This window comes from Alosa sapidissima, chromosome 8, assembly GCF_018492685.1.
Source record: "Alosa sapidissima isolate fAloSap1 chromosome 8, fAloSap1.pri, whole genome shotgun sequence".
NCBI classification, from domain to species: Eukaryota; Metazoa; Chordata; class Actinopteri; order Clupeiformes; family Clupeidae; genus Alosa; species Alosa sapidissima.
In genome coordinates, this window is record NC_055964.1 from 11,323,882 (window position 1) to 11,343,786 (window position 19,905).

A 19,905-nucleotide genomic window follows, 5' to 3' on the forward strand; every position below is an offset into this window, starting at 1 on the left:
GGTGAAAAGAAAAGAGTGGCGTGGGATTCCGTCTCACAAGGACAGAGATTAAGAGAGAGATACAGACAGAGAGAGAGAGAGAGAGAGAGAAAGACAGAATGAGAATGAGAGAGATAGACAGAGAAAAAGAGAGGTGTTTATGGCATTGGCGTGCCCCAGAATGCCAGGGACAAACAAATGGTGTGATTTATTCCAGAAGACTGCCCAAGTGACCCTCTCCTGTCTTCTGTCTTCCCCACTCCCACTCCCCTCCCTCTCTCTCTCTCTCTCCCTCTTTCTCTGTTTATGTCTCCTCTCTGCTTTAGAGCCTGAGTTGAATGTGCCTCGGGTGCTGGACAGCGTTGCTAAGCAGGTCAACCAAACGGTCCGGAGACGGCGACACGCTGGCGACGATGACTACAACATCGAGGTGCTATTGGGAGTGGACGATTCGGTCGTGCGTTTCCATGGCAAAGAACATGTGATGAACTATTTGCTCACTCTCATGAATATAGTGAGTGGTACACGTGTGTGTACACACACACACACACACACACACACACACGTACACACACACACACACACACACACACACACACACATTCACATGCACACCAATGTGTGTGCAGATGTGCACACATGGGCAAGTACACGGGCACACACATGTAGAGACACACACATATTCAGACGTGCATGCACACACACACACACACACCCAATCACACCCATATCCTCACAAAACGAGACTTCCAAAGCGCAGCATGCTTGGCAGTCTCTGTAATTCACTGTAACTCCTGTGCCATGAAAAAGTGCCTTTGAGTTTATGCACCGGTCCGGGTTGTTTTGCCCTCAATTAGAAATGAATTAGGTAAATATTCCCCACGCTCCCAAATGCCTGAGCGAGGCATGGAGGGTGGGAGCGGTTCTCTGTTAGCCCTTCCTTGCCTTCACTGTGACTGTGGTAACGAGGTTGGCTTCAGATACTCTCTGAAAGAAGTTCCTAAGTAGCTGCCGAGATGCAGTGGGAAATGCCCCAGATCACCGTGCCCTAAAGAACACCGATGCACGCTCGTCTCATTAAGGATCTGTATTTATCCCTTTAAGCAAGAATGGCTTCATTTATTTCATCAAGTTGACGTATTCCGCCTCTGCAATGAGTGGTTTGACAGCTTGTGAAGGTGTGTACGCCATTTCTGAGAATGTGCCGTTTACTACAAAGTGTGACCCCCCGCTGTGGGTGCCTCGTCTAGAACTATTTATTCGGAATACATTCAGTGTGCTGGCGGCTTAAATAAAACCTTGTTAAAATGAAGAGGCACAGTTGAGGTGGAATGAATAAATAAGTCAACTAACAAGAAAAGAAAGTCGTCAAGCTCATGGAAAATACACCTTTCATTATCATCTCCCTCGGGTACACTTGAAAGACTTTTAAGACGTTTTGAGTAGCAATTATATTGAAATTATCTTACTTCATTGAAAAATGGTGTTTATTATTTTGTGTAGCGCCGGGTAGTTAAATGAAGTTGTGAGGAGCGTTGAGAGAGAAATCACACTTCGCTCCACTGGCCTCTGGCTCCGACTCGTTCCTCATATCCCGGCCTGTCGTCAGGTTTGTCGTTTGGGGATCTGAGACGCCCTCCAGCAGATGTCCCTGCTGCTCTTCAGAGCTGGGGCTGTGTCCGACCGCGGTGGCGTGCACTGACTTACCGACTGCTGCTGCTGCCGCCCACAGCCCTGGCTTGATGACAAACTGGCAGCTGGCAGTGCCTGCCTGCTTTGTCACTTGGGGGGGGGGATGCGGCATCTGTGGCGTGCCTCCCACTCGCTATACCTCAGAGGGCAGCACCACGTGAAGCTGTAAGCAGTGGAGAATTAGGTTTGGTAGCCATCCTCTGGGGCAGTTAATGGCTTTATTAATGCTTTGCTGGATCTACAGCTGAATGGACACTGTATGCAAAGGTAAATGTCAGCATTGAGCGACAACACACTGGGAGCACCGTATGGATTTCCATTGTGTGTGTTTTAGTAACAACATTAGCCTAATTTCATCACAGCTTCTGCATCACTGACCAGCCTTAAAGGGACTGAGCACGATTATAATCCCATACACCTTTTGGCTAATTCACTAAGTTGCTTGTCATGATCCTCTCAATGTCCGGTCAGTGTCACAACATAGAAAAAGGTAAAGAAGTATTGTTGTGCTCAGGTGACAGTTTTTTAGTCCAGGTGCGTTAGAACCAATACTGTGATGAAGAGACTATGAGTGGTTCGCACTCTGAAAAAGGTGACTAGACAAAGTCTTTGCAGAAGGATCAACTTTTTTATAAAGAGCAAGAGCAGACGTTTCAGCCATCCGGCTTTATAGTTTTTTTTGTTTTGTTTGGGGGTTTTTTCCAGAACGGGAACCAAATTTTCTTTTTTTATCTTTTTTCCGCTACGATTGTTTTCTTATTTTTTAGTGGCCCAGTGTTAAGAGCAAGCGAGAAGAGGGGGAGAGCGAGAGAGAGAGAGAGAGAGAGAGCGAGAGAGAGAGAGAGAGAGCGAGAGAGAGAGAGAGAGAGAGCGAGAGAGAGAGAGAGCGAGAGAGAGAGAGAGAGAGAGAGAGAGCGAGAGAGAGAGAGATAGTGAGAGTACAGACGAGGTTGTGGTCATATGGCGGTGAACAATTTAATTAATCGCACGGGTGCACGGTTTCTCGGCTTCCTGCCGAGGAGCTGCTCTTTCCAGAGAACCTCCCTGCTGATATCACTGACCAGCTCTGTTTGAGGTCACAGCAGCTTGCACTGGGAGCCTATTTAGGATTCTGTCTGGCCCGTTTGTTCTTTCACTCCCTGAAAGTCAGTGGGCACATCACAGATGCAGGACATACTAATTAAAAAGTACTCACCATAAGTGCTCTCATGACGGACAGGGTGCAAAGTCTGAAGTCTGATAAACGTTAATGCAACTAGGCAAATTGTATTTACTTGTTGCCGGACTTCGCCTGCCCAAGGGTCACCTGTGTGTCTGTTGAGAGCAGAGGAGATGCCGTGATGAAGACCTGAGAAGGTCGAAATGTTTGAGGAAGGACAACCTTCTGTGCAATCTCACTGTGGCTCTCTATCAGTGGTGAAGACGAAGTGTGGACAGACGGCCTGGTCTATATTCTCTCTGAGTTGCATTTAGCTCGGGGGATTTGAGATAAATGGTCCTGTTGTGTGATAGATTACATTCGCCCTGCTTTTCTGCTGATGTCGCTTAAACGTTAGCAAGCAATTGCATTGCACACCGTCACCGTCTCGAGAGACACATTTGGACACATAGAAACTTCCACCTCCTCAGCAATATTTCCAAAGTTTAATATGAGGTCTTTGCTAAATAAAACAAACAGGGTAAACAATAAGGGTATGCAATATCCTGTGGGCATAGCCAACCACAAACTGTCATATCCAGTTTGTACTAATCATTTGCAATGCAAGCTGTTATACATTTATCAGTATAATGCTATTTTTTTCTTTTATATAATGGCTGTATTCTAGAGGTTTGCACGGGGCAGATTTTTCAGTCCTAAGGGTATGCAATATCCTGTGGGCATAGCCAACCACAAACTGCCATATCCAGTTTGCACTGATCATTTGCAATTCAAGCAGTTATACATTTATCAGTATAATGCTATTTTTTTCTTTTCTACTGGCTGTATTCTAGAGGTCTGCACGGGGCAGATTTGTCAGTCCCACGCCCACCCGCTCCCGCAGCATTGTGTCCCGCTCCCGCAATAATGTGTCATTTTTTAGTCCCTCTCCCGCCCGCATCTGTAACATGAGGCCCCGCTTCCGCCCCCAAAAAGCCTGCAGGATATGCAGGATGGATATTCTGTTTTGCCTTCCGTCTCACAAAAGGTGCACTTGACACACACAACTGAAAAAGACTGCCAGATGTCTGATTTTAAGTTTCTTGATTCTGAATGTACGCTACTGTAACGCAGCCATGCTAGCTGGCATCTGTTCTTTAGAAAGGCACTAACATCTGAAGTAGCCTAGTGGTGTCCTCTTCCTCTGTCATGCTTTTGATAACAACGGAGCAGCAGAATTGAAGAAAGAATTGAACCCACGTAGGCCTAAATTTACAATACCCGTCAGTGGGAGTGCAGTGAATCATCTGTTTCTGCCGCACCCGCAAACGCTTCACCCGTCCGCTCCCGCATGGAGCTTTCAAAACGTGTCCTGTGCCGCTCTCTTTAACGACGCGAACCGCAGGTCCCGCGGGACTCCCGTGGGACTGCAGACCTCTACCGTATTCCTCTCCTTGATAAGTGTGTTGATGGATTCCATCTCAGCCACTGACCTCAGACCTGTCAAAGCCTCTTGTGTGTCCTTCCCAGAGCCTTATTGAGGATTTCCTTGGGCAGATTGTGTATGTGGGAGGTCACTGTCTACTCATCTGTGTCTGACCAGAAGCCCCCGTGGGTGAAAAGGTCAGCAGTTTGCCTCAATTAGAAACAGAAGCCAGAGAGATTGAGAGAGAGAGAAGGAGGGAGAGGGAAATAGACAGAGGGAGGGAGGGAGGGAAAGAGGGAAAAAGAGAATGAGGGTGGCAGGTAGAGAGGGGGAAAGAGATAGAGACAGAAAGATTACCTTGACATCATAGGGAATCCATGTACAAGCATTAGCGTGGAATAGGTAATAAAGAGAAAACATATGCTGCGGCTTTACCGATGCCTTGCAGCGCCGAATTAATGCCCACTGCAGATTGTTCGTGGTCCCCACAATAGGGTGGATATCTGCACACAAATAACATCCAGATGTGGTCTTTAATTCCAGTGGACTTGGTCACTCCTCCCCATCCCCCCAAGCACTGAATCCCAGCCCGGTGCCATCTGCACCATCTGATGGCTCCACATGCACCCCCCACCCATCCACTCACCCACTCACTCACCCACTCACTCACCCACGTTTCCCCCAGGCTACAAGCGTGTGACATTAGTTACTGACTGCTTTTAGCCCACTGACAGATAGATGTGTTGTGCTATGACTCACATATGAAGACTGTGGTTTCGCACATTTTAAACCAGGGCAATACAGGGCAGTGGTGTTACACAAGCGGTTAGACAGCTGATGGGTGTAAAAAGCATTGGTCTCTTAATTGTAGGCAGCTGTAGTGGTGGTCCTAGCACACTTAGTACTCCAGACAAACACAATTTTGTGTCCCCCCCCCACAGATGAAAGGGTTTACTGTATATTTGTGTTTGTGTGTGGGTGTGTTTGTGGGTGTGGGTGTGGCGGTGTGTGTAGGTGTGTAAATGACTGTGTTTGTCTGGCAGTCTGTCTGTCTCTGTCACACAGACTGAATGTGTGTGTCATGCGTGCTCGTTTGCATCTACAGTAAGATCCACCCCAGGTTGCCTCATCAGTTAGCGTCTGTTAAATTGCTTTGTAATAGGAGAATCTCCCTCTGTTGTAATCCTTCTCTAGTCTAAAGCTCCAGAGATTAACATCTGGTTGGGTTATGGCACAACTGAGAACAGTTTTGACTGTACTTTCACCAGCAAAACACACACACACACACACACACACACACACACATACACACACACACACTTCAACAACCCCCACACAGTCCCTCACAAACACTAGAGCACTCAACTATACATGTATGGAGGCAAACACAACATTACCCCACCCTACCTACAAACCCACACACATACATATGCGTATACTGTACTCAGTAGACATACCTACCTCCACCCAGTAGTCAGACACACACTCTCTCTCTCTCTCTCTCACACACACACACACACACACACACACACACACACACACACACACACACACACACACACACAAACAACACACTCCCTGCCTCCAACCCACCCAGCTCCATACAGTACAAACATACACACTGACTACACACACACAAACACGCACGCACACACACACACACACACACACACACACACACACACACACACACACACACACACACACACACACACACACACAACATGCACACACACACACACACACACACACACACACACACACACACACAAACACGCACACACACACACACACACACACACACACACACACACACACACACATAACTACGCACTGTAGCCTCTTAGGTGGGGAAGAAAAACAGCTGGGGTCTTTAAAGGCATCCACTGTGATTCTCACAAACACTGGAGCCTTTTCATGAGCCTGCCTCCGGCCGTGTGCCCCTGCCGCTGGCCGTGCATGCACACACACACACACACACACACACACACATACACACACACACACTGGTCTTGTCGCACCAGCAGCCCCTTGCAGTAGACCCGTTGCCTCAGCTGCCTCCTGCCTCACATTGTGTCACTACTGTGCTCAGCAGTGGGAACAGATACAACATTTAGCCGTTCATTCCAGAAGGTGTCTGGTCTAAAAGGCGAGGAGGTCTCCCACCAGGAGTCCAACTAATTGCCCCTCTACCTCCTTTGTCCCGGCCTCTCCCTGGTGGCCCTAGAACTGCAGACAGAACGTGGGTGTTAAATCGTGTTTCCTGACCCTTAAAACTCCCATTTCCACATGGCTATGTGATCCTCCATTTCCGCTGTCATCCTTCTGTAGCGTCCAACACTGGCCATTTAATGATCAGCGGTTGATAATTGTTTTATTTAGGAGGAGGAGAGCAAGAGAGGGCGAAGAATGTCTACGTAATCTTATCTTATTAAAATGGCTGCCAGAGAGACACATCTATAAATCTGTTCAGTCTTTTCCCTGTTTAAAATTTTATTTCTGGAGACATGAATCATCTGGCTACACAATCACATCTCCAGAGTCTTGCTGTAATACGGCTGTGTGAACTGCAGTACTGTGGTGCACTGTATTGCCTTGGAGAGAGTAGTAGGTGAAAAAGCAAACGCACCGAGGGACTGATGGCGCATTCCCTGCTGCTGTTCCATTACTGTCAAACTCCTGTGCAATCCACTGCCCTCTGTAATAGTGTGATATTACGGTACATTTAATAAGAGGGACTTGAGGTGCTTCATATCCCATACAATGGAAACAGAAGGTATCTGGACGCAAGCGCACCCCAGCCGTCTGCCCTTGTGTCCTCAAAAGTTAGAGGTTAGTCGGTGAAGTTGTCTTGAGACAAATCCAAGGGCCGGAAGACGGAAGACGGTCGAGGAAGGGGAGGGTGGGGGGGGTGTCTGTGGTGCTACTGGCTACACTGTCCATCCCATGTTTGGGCCTCTTTTATCTACCGTTTCTTTCTTCTCTTGTTGTTGTCCTTTTGGAGTATGATATCGACTATCTCTGCTTGTTGCTGCAAGCGTGTCTGAAGTACCCCCCCCCCCCCTTTCTTGTCTTATGTGCTCTGCAGGTGAATGAAATCTACCATGATGAGTCGCTGGGCGTTCACATCAATGTGGTCCTGGTGAGAATGATCATGCTGGGCTACTCAAAGGTAAGGCTTTACTGGGACAACCATGTGCAGGATCTTTGCGTTGTGTTTACTGTCTCCTGTAATAAGCGGTCTACTGATGGACTTGACTGCTATGAAAATGAAATGTATAAGAAACCTCAGCAATATAGATTTAAAGTGGTTTGTAAAATACAAAACATTTTAACAGTGCACAATAATGATACCTTTTGAAGATACAAGACTGCTAACCCCGAGATCAGAAAACATTCTGATGTGACATTATAGCCCATATATGCTCTAAAGAAGCGGGCGCTGTGTATTCCCTTTCATGTGGTGGAAATGGGTCACATAAAATGAACCAATTTTGTTGCTTCTTTGCTTCTGCTTTTGGTAAGTGCATGTTAAACAGCTACTGTGGCTGGACATATTGTCACCCCCCCCTCCTTTTTCCTTTTTCCTCTGTTTGGCTCAGTCCATTAACCTCATCGAGAGAGGCAACCCATCACGCAGCCTGGAGAATGTGTGCCGCTGGGCCCAATTGCAGCAGAAGGACAACCCGGAACATTCTGAGCACCACGACCACGCCATCTTCCTTACTCGCCAGGGCTTCGGACCCACGGGCATGCAGGGTGAGAGAGAGAGAGTGATCACTGACTCTAACCACTTGGCCCGACAGATTTGGCTGAAACAACACACAACCCCTACCCCCGTTCGTCCCCTGTTGCTCACAATTGCCACTAGTCCACATCAGGGCTCTTTCATCAACACAGTGGGTGGTGTAATGAAGGGGTAAAGAGGGCTTCTCTGATTTCGCTGATCCTTGGCAGGAAGGCTTCATCTTGAGCTGTTGGAGGGCCCTATTTCATCCCGCTTGATCCTAAGTGTCTCATCACATGGATGAGAGGAGAGAGTGTGCAAGGCTGGACAGGCTAGCTGGGAGACAAGTGCAGGCATTGAATTCAGCAGCTTTCTGGTAGATTGGCTGTGTGATGCTGTGATGAAGCTGGTCATTATGAAAAAGGGCTGGCACATGCACATGAAAACCAGCTCAAAGCTGGACCTTACCAACATTACCCAGATTCCAGCTACCTGGAACACTTCCTCCAGATCAGTGCCAGAACAAAGCTCAATTCCTTCCAGGTCACCATCTGCATTTTTCTTGAGGAAGAAACTTCTAGAAATACTGTATGAATTCATTCAATTTCACTTTTAGGGGCTGTGTCCACCAATCGCGTTTTTCGCTCTGACAGCGCCCTCAACCTAATTTTCAGAGCGCTTCAGTCAAGTGTTTATTGTTGCTAGGTTACAAAGTTTTGATTGATCGTCGAGAGAGAAGTGACATTGATGAGCCCAGCACTGTTCTAAAAATTGTACAGATTTCAACTTTCAGCAGTCTGAGCGCAGCAGGAAAAAACGGTCAGCGCCGAGGGCTTGTTTCCGCCGAGGGCGCTGAGCGCTGTGAATGCTAAACTTCATAGGATTTAGAAAATAGCCGCCATTGGTGCAAAAAGCGCGATTGGTGGACACAGAGTCATGTGGGTTTTCTTTTCACTGGTGCATTTAGATCTTTTTCTTGATTCATATTGATTCAACAAAATCGAAAATCAATACTTATCCTAGACAGAGCAATCATTGGTACCATTGGTAATTTCTCCAAAGTGAAAGGTCATAATAAATCATATTGGGCTGGACAGAAAGCCTTTGGATATTACTGAGGGGATATTATAGCTGAGGTCATAAGCCACTGATGGGTCAATCAAGCACAAAATCTTGTCTTTAGAAATGATCTTCTCCTGCGACTCCTGCTTGTATTCTATTCGAGTATCATTTTGTCCCTTATGTGCTAGAATGTGACCATTATCAAACTGATTGTGGTGTGTTTAGTGTGATATGACTCATAATGCACCAATTTTTCAGGCATTAGATATGTTTTCTCTATAAAGGAAAAAGTAGAGAGGGAACATGGACATCATTTAGGATTTTTGTGTTGATAAAACTGGAGCACAGTGAGCTATGAAGTGATCAGGGACATTAGCAAAGACATTGTTAATGTTTGCAGATTTTGTTTGATTGAATTCAACGGAATATACTGTAGATATTGTGCTCTTCTGATTTGTCTACAACCTGTAATACAGTATGTATTTTGTGTGTATTCTGCCAGCTGTAGACTACATTGTTCTTGTGTCTTTATTCTGCCAGCTGTGGACCTCATTGTTTTAAATAGTTAGCCTTAATATAATGCACTCCATGGTCACAGTCATAGACCACTACAAAAAAGAGTCTGGTTGTGTCCTCAGTGATGTCAGTGAGTTTCTAGTGCACTTTAGCCTGCTGTATGCATGTTGGTCGTAGAGAGCTTGCTTCTGTGTGCCTGTACTCTGTTTGACTGACAGGCGGCCCTTTTAATTAAACTCTCCTGCACCAAAGGTTGTGTGGGGTGGAATGAGGATGCGGGCTGGAGGGAAAACGTTCTATCAGCCGCGCGCCGAGGGATGCAACCCCATCAATTTGGTCCGTTATGGGGCGGCATTAATAACCTACTGGAGGACTGATAGGCAGTGAGGTGAAGGTGTGCATAGGTAATCCAGTTCCTGGTGTTTCCCTCACAGCTTGGTTCCGCTCTGCGGCGCAGGCTCTCCGTCAGGAACGTCGGAGCCCCACAGGGCTAACGGAGCGGCTCTTTCAGAGCTCCGCAGGGGTCTCCTCCGTCCACCTCCCCTGCCTTCGCATCAATTTGAATTTATTTTTAGCCTCAAGTAGACCTTTTTCAAAATAAGGGTGGACAGAGAATTATTTTTAGTTTGACTTGAGAAAAGAAGGTACCGGAGCATTAGCGATATTTCACAAATGAATGCTTATCCGAAACAATTTTTCAGCGAAACCTGAAATGTGAATTACTCCAATGTGCTAATGAGCAAAATTGGAATTGTGTGAAAAGGATGCACAAGGCAAGTCAGCATGGAGTCTCAAACTTTCCGTGCACCATGTCCTCCACACAAAACTTCATCCAGTTGATGCAGAACAGTATTCAGAGTGCTCCGGTCCCAAAAGTTCTCATGTGGGAGTAGGTGTAAATGGCCTGAATCACACAGATTGCTTGAAGCTTCAATGACTCTCTCTCTCTCTCTCTCTCTCTCTCTCTGTCTCTCTCTCTCTTCACTACTACTCCTCCTGTTCCCTTTTCCCTCTCCCATCTCTTTCCTATCTATCCTCTCACAGGGTACGCCCCCGTCACCGGCATGTGTCACCCTGTCCGCAGCTGCACCCTGAACCACGAGGACGGCTTCTCCTCCGCCTTTGTTGTGGCCCATGAGACCGGTCATGTGTAAGTGGCATGCCTTTGGTCTTCTCCTCATTGTGTTTCTTTTCCCCTCTCCTGTCCACACTGGGGATCAGTGGCCAGAGGTGGACGCCAGTGCGGCGCTGGTTGGTTGTCTGTCTGGTCCACTGAAAAAAAAGTGTTTACTCGGGACAAAAGTGTGGCTCAACGGTACATCTAAATAAATATAGCCTGATTCTCTTAATTTGAAAGCCTCGAAAGCAATCCCTTATTGAATGTCAAAGCTGGAAGGTGTTGCTGGCCTTCAAATGCCATTGATGACCTTTGAGGCTCCCTTTTGAGAGTTGACAGATTGTGAGAACATAGTGTTTTTACCTCTCCTTTTTGTTCTTCTAACCCTTTATTGAATTGCATTATTGGGGGCCAAGCAGCGAAGCTGCGAAGGCACCCATTGTGTTTCTATGTTTTCTTATTATTACGCTTCCGCCATTGAAGTCTATGGCAGCCCATAGAATCGTCTCGTAAAAAGTTGTGAAATTTGGCACACTGATTGGGGACAGTCCAATGATTAATTTCACCAAGATTTATGCCGGCACCTCGAGCGCTCTAGCGCCACCAACAGGCCAAAGTTGGATGTGCATTCATGCACGTACTGTAACTTTTGACCCGTATGGCCATTTGTCAAAAATGAGGAATCCTTGGAATCCTTGGACCAAGCCGAGTTCAACGCACCCTATGACGTCAATTTCCGCCATGATGGATTTTCCGCCATTTTGGATTTCATCAAAAACACTAAAAAGTCTTCACAGGTCACAAATTTTGTCCGATTGACACCAAACTTAACAGATATCATCTACAGACCATGCCTCATTAATGCATTGCTTTTTGTCTTCGGAACTAAAACCGTTCACGCGTAACAGCCAATCGAAGTTTGCGGCAAAGCCGCCAAACAGGAAGTGAGCTCATATCTCAGCAAGCCATTCATCTATCATAACCAAACTTAATACATGGCCTCAGGACCCAATCAGGGGGAGGCTCAAGAAATCTGGTGACCTTTGACCTCTAGGGGGCTCTATAATTAAGAAACATACCTTTTGGCCTGTAGCAGCAGTTGTGCTTAGAATTAAAACGCACTAGTGGTGTCTGGTACTACTGTTGAAGGTCCTTAGGCCGACCCAAGCCAACTTGTGATGTCATCGTAATTGATTCGGCCGCCATATTGGATTTAATCAAAAACACGTACAAGTTTTCGCAGGTCACAAATTTCAGCGGATCCTCACCAAAATTGGCAGAGACCATCTTCAGACCATGCCTTATCAGTGCATTGCTTTTTGGAACAATTGACAGAAGCATTCAACTGTAACAGCCAATTGAAATTTGCGGCAAAGCTTCCAAACAGGAAGTGAGCTCATATCTCAGCAACCCATTCATCTATCATAACCAAACTTAGTCCATGGACTCAGGACCAAGTCAGGGGGACGCTCAAGAAATCTGGTGACCTTTGACCTCTAGGGGGCGCTATAATTAAGAAACATACCTTTTGGCCTGTAGCAGCAGTTGTGCTTAGAATTAAAACACACTAGTGGTGTCTGGTACTACTGTTGAAGGTCCTTAGGCCGACCCAAGCCAACTTGTGATGTCATCGTAATTGATTCGGCCGCCATATTGGATTTAATCAAAAACACGTACAAGTTTTCGCAGGTCACAAATTTCAGCGGATCCTCACCAAAATTGGCAGAGACCATCTTCAGACCATGCCTTATCAGTGCATTGCTTTCTGGAACAATTGACAGAAGCATTCGGCTGTAACAGCCAATCAAAATTTGCGGCGAAGCCGCCAAACAGGAAGTGAGCTCATATCTCAGCAACCCTTGCATGCATCAAAGCCAAACTGGGTGCATGGACTCAGGACCCAATCAGGGGGACACTCAATAAATCTGGTGACCTTTGACCTCTAGGGGGCGCTGTAATGAAGAAACATGCCTTTTGGCCTGTAGCTGCTGTTGTGTTTGGAATTAAAATGTACTAGTGGTGTCTGGTAATACTGTTGGAGGTCCTTAGGCCGACCCAGGCCAACTTGTGATGTCATCGTAACTGATTCGGACACCATGTTAGATTTAATCAAAAACATCAAAACGTTTTCACAGGTCGCAAATTTCATCTGATCTTCACCAACATTGGCACAGACCATCTTCAGACCATAACCTATCAATATATTGCTCTCTGGAACAATTGACAAAAGCATTCGCCCGTAACAGCCAATTGAAATTGGTGGCGAAGCCGCCAAACAGGAAGTGAGCTCATATCTCAGCAACCCTGCCATGTATCATAACCAAACTTACTACATATATTCATGACCCCATTAGGAGGACGCTCAAAAATTTGGTGACCTTTGACCTGTAGGGGGTGCTGCAATTAGCAATATTGCATTTTGATGTGTAGTTGCTAATGTGTTTTATCAATCTTTTATTTTTTGATGTGAAACTGATGACAACATGTTCCATCCAGTTAATTCTAATGCGTGCGTGCAAGGGCAGGGCAGGGCAGGACGGGGTGGGACGGGCTGGGGTGATTAGGTGGGGGGGGCTGGCTGGCGGAGGCGGTGGCAATACTCAGCCCTGTTTAAGCCCTGTTGATCCCGGGTGTCTGCTGAGTTCTATCTTGTCACCGTGGCTACTCCGGCCTATTCTGCTTGGCCCCCTCATTGCTGCTTGCAGCTATATTTTATTTGTGTGCTTGTCGTCACCCAGGGTGACCTAGCTTGCCTCTGATGTACTGTAATGTAATGTACCGCAGTAGACACTCTGTACAAGAACACACCAGTTCATGAAAGAGCTTCAGGCACTTTAAAGCGAAAGGACAAACCAATGACAAACCAATAAGGGTCGATATAGGTCGATAGGTATTTCAGTTTGGAGAGACGACCTCCAAATGTTCCACGAAAAACATTGGTAGGTTGTGTCTGAAAACTAGCATACATCCCTTCTAGAATGACATGCATATTTATCACTCTGGTGTGGTGGGGAGACTTTAAAGGTGTTATTGAAGTTAAATTTGATGTGGTAGTCCGTCAGTTCCCTCAATAACACAACTCCAGTGGAACAACCCATAGTGGTGCTTTCTAGTGGCTAGTCTATTCTCAGGAGGTCAGACCCATCGCATTACTGTATGTCTTGTGGTTTTCTGGCAATTTACATGGAGCTGGAGAATATAGCTCCACCCACACACTGCCTCAGCAAAGTGTCCAGTCCCCTGTGTTTCCGCTGCACAGCTGTTGTTTGCACTGGCCTGTGTGCCACTCCTCACTAGCTCTCTGTATGCTCTCTCTCTCCCTCTCTCTCTATCTCTCATTCTCTGTCCCCCTCTCTTGTGCTCTCATGGAGTGACCGATGAGAATTGTCTGGAACGGTAAGAGCTCCATTAGTGTGACATGTCGCCCCGTCCATCACATCAGTCCTACAGTCGCCTGGGTAACGAGACAAGCTCAATGGGACAGTTACGTTTTTTTTTTAAAGAGATGTCACATTTAAGTTAAATATTCACCAGCTGCCTTATATCCGGAAAAATCCTCTATAGCAAACTGTTTGTTTTTTTGGGTTGTTTTTTCAATGTTAGGAAATAAAAAAGATGGACTATAATACTATTGAATCATTTGCTCAATGGGGTATAAACACACAAGAACATATGCAGTGTTGCATACATGCGTTTATATGGGTCTGATACTATACACTTATTTTATTTGGTGTTTGGTGTCTCTGGTCCATTTGATGTTAAGTATACAAGGCAGAGCAAGAGAGACAGAGAGAAAGACCAACTCAGTCCCGGTCACACCCCCTCACCTCTGCATCCTCTGGCGGCTGCTGAGTCTATCAATATGTTTGTCACAGCATGTGAATGTCACCTCCACAGGCTGGGCATGGAGCATGACGGACAGGGCAACCGCTGTGGGGATGAGACGGCCATGGGCAGTGTCATGGCCCCTCTGGTGCAAGCCGCCTTCCACCGCTACCACTGGTCCATGTGCAGTGGCCAGGAACTGAAGAGATACATTCAGTGAGTGGCTGTCTCCCGTTCTTTCTCCCTTTCTCTCTCTCTCTCTCTCTCTCTTTTTATACACACACAAACACATATCTATAGCCATATCCATACCCATACCTATACACATACACACACACACACACACACACACACACACACACACACACACACACACACACACCTCTCATGTGGTCAAGTATATCTTACTTACAGTATTGAAAGGGTTGGCATTGTTTATTTTGAATAAATAAAAAGTTTTTATCTTTTTTAATCTCAAAATTCACGTGCCACACAGTGCACCTGTCAGTACAAAGACGAGGAGTATGTGTGCCTAACCTACCAACCTGCAGTGAAAATAAAATTCCCGCACGTTTTTCCAGCAGCATCTATGTTCTTCAGCCTTAAATGGCCTCCGCTGGCAGATAGATTGGGTTCATCAATAAGCATCATAAATAAGCAAACACACACTGCCGGCAGAGCAGGCGGGCGGGCAGCGTGTCCATTGGCAGGTCTATTCAACACGGCTGGACACACTCAGCTCCATTGTTCTGGGCTGTCATCAGATTGCTGTGCCAGCTCACATTCCGCCGTTTCATGGGTGTTACAAGCACCAACTCAAATGCCACAACAATCAGCTGCATGGGAAGACAAAAGCATTTCCTCGACTTGATAATTAATACCAGAAGGTTTTTGCTTTTTTTTGCATAGTATAGCAACATCTGATTCGGCCTCATTTTACCTCAACTCGTCATCTTGAGAAATTCCCTTTACAATATTAAGGAGGGAAATCTCTCAGCAGGTTTCACCCACATATCTCTTAATTTTCATGTCATCATTTGGGGTAATTACTTCTGAAGATCTCCAGCTGCACAAAGTAGTTTTGGGAAGACTTCACTTGATAAAAGAGAAATTAATAATTCAGTGGTGTGAGGTGTGACAAAGAGTATATACATTTCTTCTAGGAGAATTACCACATGAAAGTTGCCATTCAATTTATATTTCAAAGCATGCAGATTAAATCCAGATTAAGTTGTACTGGAGATAATCCAGACCCAATCATACACAACCTGATTTGCCTTGTGGATGTGGTTGTTTAGAGGTATACTATTAATGTAATGTTTTAAATGTCAAAATAATGTTTTTTCAGACATTTACATTGATTCCTAAGACAAACTTAGGAAGTGTAAATAGATGCTGTGTTCCAGTTGTACATTTTTTATTTAAATCTTGGAATGCCTACCCAACTAAAAATACCAAACCAAAATGCTTACCCCAAATTTAGGGCAGCCGTGGCCTACTGGTTAGCACTTTGGACTTGTAACCGGAGGGTTGCCGGTTCAAACCCTGACCAGTAGGCACGGTTGAAGTGCCCTTGAGCAAGGCACTGCTCCCCGAGCGCCGCTGTTGTTGCAGGCAGCTCACTGCGCTGGGATTAGTGTGTGTTTCACTAATTCACGGATTGGGATAAATGCAGAGATTTCCTCACGGGATCAAAAGAGTATATATACATGAAAAATAGAAGAGATCCCTTTGCACAGCCAACTTAAAAAGGTGCTGGTGGATTGCAGGTTTTAAAGTTCATATATAAAAAGAGGTGGCCACCGCACACTGTTATATTTCTTAGTGATTTTTATTGAGCAACGCATTTCGCCAGTTGCTTCATCGGGCTCAATTCAAAACTAAGCAAGTGAGATAAAAGAAGGTCACATCCCAACAGGTGATAGGCCACTGATAATCAATTAGTCACCTAATCCATTGACTCAGGTCATCAATTAGTCAATTAGTAAATCTATCACACAGCTCAACTAGTCATCTCCCCTACTAGAGGCAATCCAGAGATCTTTTTCTATTACTAGTCAAATATTTCACAATCAACATTTCACAATTTCAGTATCACATTTAGTCATCCTGATATTAGAGTCCATTACATTGTTTACAGTATTTAAATGTCCATATTTGTGTACATATCCACAATCACACGAATCCATAAAAACACCAATGTTCACAGCAAATACATATTCAATAAACAGTTACACTTTTAAGCAACATTTAGACAATTCATTACAGTTAACCTTTCTATTAAAAATGTGCCCAAAATGTGTTCCATACACAAATATCAGAATTCATATACTGGTTAACTTTCAATTAAAAATGTAGTATATTTTAAAGTGCTTCGGTGCTTGCAAGTACAATTACACCATACAAGATAATAGTAATTCCCCATCTTCATAGCAGAGTAAGTTACCAATAGATCTTCCTATAAAACTCCACCTATTAATTAAAGCTTGATTACTCATATTTTCTGTCAGTGTTAAGATTCAAATTTTCAAAAGACCACAACTTTACAAAAACATACTTAGATCTAGTAGTTCATTCAAACCAGCAGGCTCTACAGTATTTAATTCATGGATCCAAAATGCTTCCCTTCTTATGAGTTGATTAATCAGATTGCCCCCCCTCGGATGAGGCTTAACTCTTTCAATACCCATGAATTTCAGAGTGGAAGGCGATCCATGATTTTTTTCTTTGTAATGTCAAGCAATTGCATAGTCCATATTTCCATTTCTAATCAGCAATTCTTAATTTGAGATTCTGTTTTGTTTGACCCACATACATTAAACCACATGGACATTTTAACACATACACTACGTGTGTGGACAAGCAATTAATACATTCTTTTATATTTTTTGCCTGAATGTAGGTGGTAGAATATTTTAGTATCACTAGTATTTGAACAATGGGCACACTTTCCACATCTGTAATTTCCATAAACAGTTTGGTAAGCCAATTTGTCTGCATAGGTTCTCTGTACATAGAACTCACAACCATATCCCTCGCGTTTTTGCTTCTTTTAAAACAGAATTGTGGTTTTACCGACAACAAATGATCTAAATTGGGACCACAATCCAGTAAGGCCCAATGTTTGTTTATTATTCGCTTGACCTGTCTAGAGACTGTGGAGTACTCAGACACTCATACTTATACTTCATTTCCAAGATGGCTGCGCCCATTAACAGTAAATGAGAGTCATAGAAATGCACTGTTTATGAGCCGTTATGTCCTATTTGTATCATTATATCAGTCATAGAAACAATAGTGTCCAAACTCTATCTGTCACTAAGCTGCTATGATGTTTGTTTGTGTAGAATACTGTGTAATACATTGTTAGGAATTGGTATTGCTATATCTGGTAGCGATCATTAACAGCAGACAATTGTAATAACTTGTTCTTATGACTTGTTACAACTGTCCACTGCGGTCAACTGGGGTGTAACGCAATTCTGAGTTTCCACTTTCGAAGCAAAATGGAATGGGGCAGAAGACAGTAGAATAAGGGACAGGGATAGATTACATCTACATCTAGAAGCAATTTGTTTTTTTTACAATAAATATAACTACACGTTTAGACACATTTTATCTCGTTGTCTAAATAGCTTTGTTTGAGTGAGTGTCTACCCTGTGCATCAATCAGTGTATTTCCCCCCTAAACATGAGTCATTGCTCACTGCAGAGTGAAACAGTTCTGTGTTTTTTGATGGGCTAATGCATGTGCACATCCAGTGATTTGACATATTGAGCAAGCAGCATGACCACCCTTTTTAGGCAAAATACTTACACACAACAATTACATGTGTGTGACAACTCACTCAGTTAGATGACACACAAATTGACATTAGTCTGAAAGGTTTTAATGACATCCTCAATCAATCCTTCTTTCAGTCTGTCTGTACCTTCAATTAATGCTCCCTGACAGATTAGGACACATCTTTTTTCCCTTCCTTTCAACCAAGGTCGAAAGGCTGATCTGCATAGTTGTGATGCAAATTTCACAAGCAGAAATCAATCCGCTGATATCTGAAGCTCCTCTTAAGCATCCTGCATGTAATAAGTACTACTGTAATCTCACTTGTACCCCCAAACTGCTCGTCAGACTTTCAGTTGTCCTCAATGCTGCTGTTGTACCTTATATTCATACGATGTGACAGCCTAATTAACCTCACATGTAAATCATCAGATGTGTGAGACTTATCTGAAGCACAATCATGCTTTTGGAGCCTACAAAGACTACAAGATTATTGGATTGACAGTGTTCATGCCATGCTCCTGTGTGTGTATTTTTAAACCCTCCAGTTCTTACGACTGTCTCCTGGACGACCCCTTCAAACACGACTGGCCACCTCTTCCCGAGCTGCCCGGCATTAATTACTCCATGGACGAGCAGTGCCGCTTCGATTTCGGTGTGGGGTACAAAATCTGCACTTCGGTAAGTGCAACCGAGTGCTGTTTTCCTTCTATCGTTCAGACGTGCTGTGGCGGTCCTCAGGGGGAATAAATCAAGGCTTACAGTAATAGCAAGAAATTGGCTGTAAAGAAATGTTGCGGCCCACTTATTGGAAGTCTCCAAGGAGTATTTAGCCAGAAAGAGATCAACTGCATTAGAAGAGCAAGAAAAGGGAAGAAAGAAAACCGATTCTCACCCTGTCTCACACACTCGGCAAGCTGTGTTCTATGCATGCTGTGTCCCACAATACAGTGATTTGCCAAAGGAGAGAACATTTTGATTGCTAGTTAGAGCTCTCAGCAGTTCCATTAATAACATAGTAATCATCCTCCTTAGCACTACCTATTCATAATGAACTCCCTCTACAGAAGGTCTGTAAAATCCTGGAGCGCTAAAAAATATTCTCGTGGGAGTACACACGTCTGGTGTCTGGGTATGCCAGTACCACTGAGCAGCTGGTGTTAGGTAGTTAGGCTGCAGTCACGACTTTTTAATTCTTCATCAGGACCTCTCGCACCTGAGGGAAACAAGCCGGGCATCACTAATAGCTCAATCTTTTAGTAGATAATTAACTTAGGGTGTGGCGTGATTGTCTGGACTGCCTGGAGGTTAATAGTGATGTTACAGTGTCTCAGTGATGCGATAGTGATGTACCACAGGTAACAAGCTCAGACCAAAGCCATGTGGCTCTGCGTCTACCGTAATTAGTCTCACAGCATATGTTTTTTGTCTCCAGTGAGATCCAGACGCAGATATCAGACGACGATCACCCAAAGGCACAGTGCCTCTTCATTCCCTCATGCAGACACTATGGGTCTCATCTCTTAATTCCTTCCTACATCTTATTCATCACATTCAAATCATAGAGGCTTTGCATGCTGTGTTTACACTACAGAGATGTGTGTACAATCTGTGTGTAAAGATTACGTCAGTGGGAACC

General features: G+C 44.8%; 1 protein-coding gene across 1 annotated transcript in view; it reads left to right on the plus strand.

The window, feature by feature from the left end:
* adamts3 (ADAM metallopeptidase with thrombospondin type 1 motif, 3) overlaps positions 1 to 19,905 on the plus strand; it is a 79,658-nt gene that overhangs the window by 30,828 nt on the left and 28,925 nt on the right. The window contains exons 5-10 of the mRNA XM_042101738.1: positions 306 to 493; positions 7,324 to 7,407; positions 7,838 to 7,994; positions 10,585 to 10,690; positions 14,555 to 14,698; positions 18,815 to 18,947. Coding sequence (XP_041957672.1) covers positions 306 to 493; positions 7,324 to 7,407; positions 7,838 to 7,994; positions 10,585 to 10,690; positions 14,555 to 14,698; positions 18,815 to 18,947 — 812 coding nt within the window. The remainder of the gene's footprint in view (positions 1 to 305; positions 494 to 7,323; positions 7,408 to 7,837; positions 7,995 to 10,584; positions 10,691 to 14,554; positions 14,699 to 18,814; positions 18,948 to 19,905) is intronic.